The sequence below is a fragment of the Brassica napus genome, chromosome C8 (assembly GCF_020379485.1).
Source record: "Brassica napus cultivar Da-Ae chromosome C8, Da-Ae, whole genome shotgun sequence".
Classification (NCBI taxonomy): domain Eukaryota; kingdom Viridiplantae; phylum Streptophyta; class Magnoliopsida; order Brassicales; family Brassicaceae; genus Brassica; species Brassica napus.
In genome coordinates, this window is record NC_063451.1 from 29,992,773 (window position 1) to 30,000,313 (window position 7,541).

At 33.4% G+C, this 7,541-nt stretch overlaps 2 protein-coding genes across 2 annotated transcripts; both read left to right on the forward strand.

Annotated features, from left to right (window-relative positions):
- Nucleotides 1–985: 985 nt before the first annotated feature.
- LOC106431145 (mitochondrial import inner membrane translocase subunit TIM17-1-like) lies at nucleotides 986–3,275 on the forward strand. The gene has a single exon (XM_013871960.3). The coding sequence runs from the start codon at nucleotides 1,261–1,263 to the stop codon at nucleotides 1,915–1,917; it is 657 nt and encodes a 218-aa protein (XP_013727414.2). The 5' UTR covers nucleotides 986–1,260; the 3' UTR covers nucleotides 1,918–3,275.
- Nucleotides 3,276–3,617: 342 nt separating this feature from the next.
- On the forward strand, nucleotides 3,618–6,181 carry LOC125591731 (mitochondrial import inner membrane translocase subunit TIM17-1-like). Its single transcript, XM_048766479.1, has one exon. It carries the CDS (start codon nucleotides 5,148–5,150, stop codon nucleotides 5,790–5,792), a length of 645 nt encoding a protein of 214 aa, XP_048622436.1. The 5' UTR covers nucleotides 3,618–5,147; the 3' UTR covers nucleotides 5,793–6,181.
- Nucleotides 6,182–7,541: the final 1,360 nt, after the last annotated feature.

The following is a 7,541-nucleotide window of genomic DNA, read 5'->3' on the forward strand; positions in this document are numbered from 1 at the left end:
CCGAAACGTAAAAATACCCGAAAAGGTCTTGTAGGATGGTACAAAAAATATCCGAACCCGAACGGATAACCCGATAAATCCGAAATTAATAGTCAATATAAATATTTTGAAATATATATAAGTATTCTAATTATTAAATTCAATATTTGTGGCTATATTATATATAATAATAAATATTAAAATTCTAATAAATGCTTTAAGTACACAATTAGTTATAAATAAGTATTTTATAATTTGCTCATTGAAATAAAAAATCTACTCTCTATAAGGCAATAAATATTGTTTACAAATGATGTTTGTTTTCATGCTTAATTTAACATTTTATTGTTATTTTTTATCAATTTTATATGTGGTAGATTAATTTTTATTTAATTTAGATGTTTTTCTTTATGTTTTACTTCAAAAATTTTGTTTTTTACTTTGGTTATATCCGAACCGAATTGATATAACCCGAATCCGTACGGTATATGATTACTTTATGGGTTTTATGATGCAATACAATTTTGAACCGAACCCGGAGTGTTATTATCCGAACCCGATCCGTACTAACAAAATTTTAGTATGGAACCTAGAAGCGTAAACCCGAAAATCTGAAAACCCAAAAAACCCGACCCGAATGCCAATGGGTACCCGAACGCCCAGACCTAATCTTTTATTTTTCTACCTTGTTTGGTGATTTTCAATCAGAATTTTATAGTTAAAACTGAGTGAACACAAATTCTTACGATATTTAAGAGACAGCGGTGTATGTTTTGTTTGGTATATTATCTTTCCAACTTGTTTCGTGATATTCACTTCATGGTCCTCCTAACTCCTATGTAAGCACGATTAAAAAAGAAAATAAAATTGGAACGATTAGAATTTAGCTTTAGTACTTAAATCATAAATTATCTATCTTTCTAGACAAAGTACAAAATGATTAATCAATTCACTGTAATGAAAGTAGCATCTTACCGACGTTATATAGAAAAGGATAAAAAAAAAAAAAAAAAAAAAGGACAAAATCCTACTTCACATTCTTTCATCGTAATTATTTGACATTTTTGGGTTTAGTGATGGGCTTATTTAAAAGGGGCATATTCAACCCTTACATATTGTTAAAAAATCTTGGAGAACACGGAAATTCATCTTTCCATTTTCGCAATACTTTTCTTTCTTTCCACTTTTAATTTCGTTTAAAGAAAAAAATATAGGGTTTAATGGTTCTTTGATTCTACTTTTTCATACAGTTGTAAACATCAGAAAAAAAGAGCAAAACCGATGGGAACTCCGGATACTACAAGAGAACCATGTCCCGACCGTATCTTAGATGATATGGGCGGTGCGTTCGGCATGGGTATAACCGGAGGATCCGTCTATCACTTCATCAGAGGAATCTACAACTCTCCCGCCGGCGCTCGTCTCTCCGGCGGCGCACAGTATGTACGTATGAACGCTCCTAAAGTCGGAGGAAGCTTCGCCGTATGGGGTGGTCTGTTCTCGACCATGGACTGTGCCATGGTGTACGCTAGACAGAAGGAAGATCCATGGAACTCTATCATTGCCGGCGCCGCCACTGGAGGTCTTTTATCGCTGCGCCAAGGCTTCCGCGCGTCTGGTAGGGCGGCTTTGTTCGGAGGTGCGATTTTAGCTCTCATACAAGGAGTCCAGCTGATCGCTGCAGACAAAGTCGCGAGTGCTGCGCAGCAACAGCAGGTTTTCATGGGTGAAGCGGCCTCGTTACCACCTGCTCAGGTTTATGGACAGTCCGTGCCTGTGCCGGAGACTTCATCTGCTTCGGAGGCAGGGTCGGGATCTTGGTTTGGAGGTTTGTTTGGGAAAGGGAAGCAGAAGGGGTCTGAGGATAAGAGTGGGAGCAAAACTCAGGTTCTTGAGAGCTTTGATGCGCCTCCTGTACCAACTTACGAGTTTAACTAATCTGTCTTGGACTTTTTTTTTTTTACTAATATATAAGTTTTAGAGCTTAATAATTAGTTTCTATGATTATTATTCTGCAAAAAAGGCTCGGTAAGGTTTTATAATCTTTTTAGTTGTTGACTTGGATTATTATAATGTATGGTTGTATGTAAAACTAGAAGTTATTATTACATATTGTCTGCACTCGTTCTGAAAAAATGGCTCAGTGTTTTTACTGAAATTAAGAAAGTAAGGTGAAAGAAAAGTGAGAAGTGAAGAAATTATGAAAAAGTAAACATATGTCTTAGACGACCGGATAGAGCTAGTGTGATCAAAGTAAATCGACAATAATGTTAGTAAGTTAAGATAGATATACTACGACATCACCGAGAGATATATAATAGTATTGGACAATGTTGATTTGTAACTAGTTGAGCTTTAAAGGAAGTCATGGTCTTTGTTGAAAACTGCAGAAAATTGCAGATTTTTCTTCATATTTCTTTTGTTCTGTTCTTGTTCAAAAAGAAAAGAGAGGAAAGTTTTGTGTATATATCAGTAAGAGAGAGTAACAGAAGTAGATAGAGAAATATGAAGTAGAGAACTGATTTTTGCTTGCTTACATTACACAACATTGGCCATTACATATATACAGAGAAAACAGAACACTCTTGATCTTTTCCATATAGCCTTATTTTTGACTTAGCCTTAGCACTCTCCATATCTAGCCCATATTTTTTAAGTTATACTTGGACTACTGCAACAAGCAAACTCAAGAGACTTTTACAAAGACTTTAACAAACCAACACAATAACAGTCTTTCTTTTCATTCACTATTTCTCCAAATACTTCTCATTAGATCGAGGACAAGTCACCCAACGTATCGAGTAAGACATATAATATTAGAAAACATATTTTATCTAAATTTTTAGTAATGTTTATATTTCTTTCATAATAATAATATTTTATTAAAAAAATAGCATTGTTTTACAAAATTTTATTAATAAATGTATTTTTTTTTTGTCAACATTTTTATTAAAGGACCAAAGCCCAAACATTACAAGCAGATTCAATCCCTTCAAATTTTACATTCAGCCCAGTCGAAGCCCAATTATAAACATGATAAAGATTAAGAGAACACGTGTTTTGTGTTAAATAAATCCTAATGCATGAACGACACGTGTTCTGGAAACTGGAGATGGCGCCATCGGTTTCGCCGGAAACCTACCCGAACAGCAACCTTCAGCTACAACCTTCGGCCTGTTGATCTACTTGACCGCTCCTCCATTCCTTGTTCGCCGTCGATTCTACTCGATTCTTCATCTTCTCGGTAGAGGTGAATTACGGTGAGTAGCTTCAGAGAGATAGAGGCAGGGCCTTGCTAGAACGCTTTCAAAGAAGAAAACTCCAGCTTAATCTGAACCTGTATCATCTCCCCACGCTTGATCAATCTTCTTAATCTCTAACCTCCAAAGGATACTCCGCCATAAACTGAGCTAGCGAAGATTGTTTCCTTATATAGGAAAGAAATTAAGCATAACTAACAAGAAGATTGGAATTTTGTAAAACCATACGGGGTATGAATTTGTAAAGAACAGAGAAAACGGATTTAAAACACAACAAAATCGCCTCATCTATTGATCAGAAAAAACAAAAGGATTGAGTTTTCTCTTCATCCCCTCTGTGAAAGATTTTAGTGTAAGAACAGAGGGAAGAGAGAGAAACTCGGGGTTTTTATTGATGGATCACTATTATTAATAAATGTATTACCAAATAATAATTATTTTTAACAGATGATGGTAAGTTGGTAACAGATGAAATTTCATATCAACAGATGACTTTTAGTAAAATTATAATTGACTATAGTCAAATCTTTGTGATATTATTGACTAGTATTGATATACAATTAATTTCATGAAATTATTTTTTATTAGTTATTAATGGACTAGAATTAGTCTAATGTTTGTGATATTGTTGACTATTATTAATATACAATTAATTTTATGAAATTATATTTATTAATTATTAATTATTAATTATTAATTATTAATTTTATGAAATTATTTTGTATTATAAAGATCTACGTATATGTTATTAGATTAAAATATAAAATGCATGTTGTTAAAAGTTTGTTAAGTAAATTTACATCAGTCATTGGTTTACATGGTGTGCCATAACAGATGATTAGTCTACTCCCTGACATTAGTCGGAAGGTATTCCAAACTCGGATCAGGCAGTGTGGTACGCTTTCGGGCTAGTCCACTCTGTATCACTAAGTGCGTTCTTCCCGGGACCGACCAGATCAGCCGATAGAATTTATCAAAAAATAATAATAATAATAAATAAATAAATCTAAAGGTGTTACCGGCGCTGGCTTTATTTCCTTGGTGAGTTGTGTTTGAACCGAGTTTGGTTGGGATTCGGTTAGTTCAAAGGCATTTTATTAGATCGAGAAAAGTTTAGTTAACAAATGAAGAAATAAACGCAAGAGTAAACTGGTGCTCGGAGAGCTAGCCGAGAAAGTACAAGTCAACGAGAATACAATAAGTAAGAACTCTAGTTTTTATCCTTCAAGTATGTGTGTAAATTCTCGAATCCCACTCTTGCTGACCCTCCTCTTCCTTATATAAGATGCTTCCTTCCCAATGTCTTAGGTCGTCGTGTCCTAATGGCCTTGATCCCGATCGGCGGGCCGAGCAACTGGGCTTTCAAGCCGAGCTGATGTGCTTTCTTTGGATGAGTCGATTGAGACGGTCTTGAGCTGAGCTTGCGCTCTTGGTCGGGATCGCTCAGCCGAGCTAGTGCCTTGGGCCGGCTTAGCAGGCCAAACTTTCTATTTGACGGACCTTGTAGAAGGATGTAATCCATCTCGTACAGGTTGACGGCCAATGTTGTTGTACTCATTGCTTAATTGCGTTTATGGAATGTTTTCTTTCCTGAATCAAACTAAAGACAAGAGATTATTAATATTGCAGGATACTCATTGTTTCATTGCGTTTATGGAATGTTTCTTTTTCTGAATCAAACAAAAGAAAAAGGTAACTCTAAAAATATGTTAGAGCCTCTTACAAATACGTCAACAGAAGATGATGATGCTTAAATTGTTAGGTTGAGACTTGGGAGAATGTTATCTTTCCATTTTCGCAGTACTTTTCTTTCTTTCCACTTTTAGTTTCTTTTGAAGAAAATAATAGAAAGGTTTAAGGGTTCTCTAACTTGTCTTTCTCTCACAGTTAAGAAAAAGGGCGAAACCGATGGAAACTCCAGAGTGTACAATAGAACTATGTCCCGACCTGATCTTAGACGATGTTGGAGGTGCGTTTGGCATGGGTATTGCCGGAGGATCCGCCTTTCATTTCATCAGAGGAATCTACAACTCTCCGGCCGGGGCTCGTCTCTCCGGCGGCGCTGAGTATGTACGTATGAACTCCCCGAGAGTCGGAGGAAGCTTCGCCGTATGGGGTGGTCTCGTGTTGAGCTTTGCCTGCGCTATGGAGTACGCGAGACATAAGGAAGATTCATGGAATTTGATCTTTGCGGGCGTCGCCACTGGAGGTCTTTTATCGCTGCGTCAAGGCTTCCGCGTGTCTCGTAACACGGCTTTATTCAGTGGTGCGCTTGCAGCTCTCACAGTAGGAACCTGGACCGCTGTGGATAAATTCACGAGTGCAGCGCAGAACGACGAGGCTTTCATGGATGATGCGGCCTCGTTACCATCTTGTGTGCACATTTGTCAGGTTCTTGGTCTGTCTGTGCCGGAGACTTCTTTTGGTTCGGTGGCAGGTTCGAGATGTTGGTTTGAGAGTGGGAAGAAGGAGTCTGAGGATAAGTCAGTGAGTACATCTCAGATTCTGGAGAGCTTTGATGCGCCTCATGCGCCAACCAATGAGTTTAACTAAAGGGATGATTGGTTGGGGCTGTAGATGCTCTGGACAGCCAAAATTTAGTCTACAGCTATATATGTCAACCTATCGAGCTTTGCTTTCTTTAAAAAACTCACAGCAAAAAAATCTCTGCAAAATCAAAATATGGCTGTAGAGAGCTTTATTTCCAAAGCAAAAAATTAGTGCTTTAGAAATCTACAGCAAAGAAAGTTACAGCAAATAAATCTACAGATTAAATTCTACAGCAAAAAATATAAAGCTACAGCACTTACCAATCATCCCCTTAGACTTGGTAATTTTTCCATCATGCACGGGTATAAATATTTATAAAATAAATATACTATAATCATTAATTGTTATTTATTTTTAATTTTAAATTAATTTATAATTTGTACACATAATTTATATTAATAATATTATATTACTTTAATTAGACATATGATTTTATATATGTTATATCTAGTCAATTTTGTTGTTTTTAGTCGATTTAGTATCATTTAGGTATATTAGATTGCATCTATTTCCCTGAATTCAACAATAATATTTTTTTTATTTTAAAAATATTAAAATTATGATTAATTTTCTTATTTACGTTGGTTGTTGTCTTAGATATGTAAATATATTTGAGGAAGATTATGTATAACTTAAGATATATATTGTGCTTATAATGAAATATAAAATAAACTAAAGTGTCTGATACAAAATTATGTAAATTAATGTAACGATAATATTCTACAGTTTCATGCATATATATAAATTTACAAATGAAGAAAAATAAATAAAACTTTTCAATAATACTAATTATAAACTATTTTAGTCAATTAAACATATATCAGTTTTTTTTACTTAATTATTTTATGTAATCATATAAGAAAATAGATAGATAGATAAAAAAAATATTTCTATTACTTTGAAAATATATATTTTTGTATTGCTTAAAATTATGTTTTAAAAGAAATAATATTTCTTTTTCAAATATCAAGATTATTTGTGTGAATGTTGTATTATGAAATCACATTATATGCAAATATATATATTTTCATCTAAACAAATATAGATATAAAGAAATATTTTATTACTTCAAAAGTATTTTTTTTATGTTATTTAATAATATTTTTAAATGGAATATTTATATTTTGTGAACTTTCCTTTTTTAATGAAGTCATATTATATATACATATATTTTCTTTTTTAAACTTTATACATGATTCCTTTTTATTATATATGTTTTTTAGAAAATTTTAAAAAGGAAACTAAATAAAGAATTCAATAATAATATTTAAATGTAATATTTTTAATTCATTAAGGGTATCAGTGTAATCAACCATCATGAGAGTTAACGTGAGCGCGACACATAGTATTATAGAGATGTCTGAATTTATTTTACTAAATACAGAAATTATATAAATTAATAATGTAAGGACCATAATATTTTATTAATTTATAACATTATTAACTTACCAAAAAATTTTACTTTGAGATTTCTTTATTTTAAAATATATTTCTTATATAAAAAAACTAATTGATCTTGTTAAGCACCAAGGAAGATGTCTGTGCCCATGTAATTCTTTGTATAATATATTGATTAATAAGATCCGTGGACATGGAAGCTTAAGGGTATGTTTAGTGGGGAGTTCTTAAGGTGAGGTTCTTAACTTAATATAAGAACTGTCTCTTAACTTTTAACTAAGAAATACTAAGAACCGGATCTTAAATAAGAGTTTTAAGTGACGATTCTTAGTTTTTCTTAGTTAAAGTTAGAAA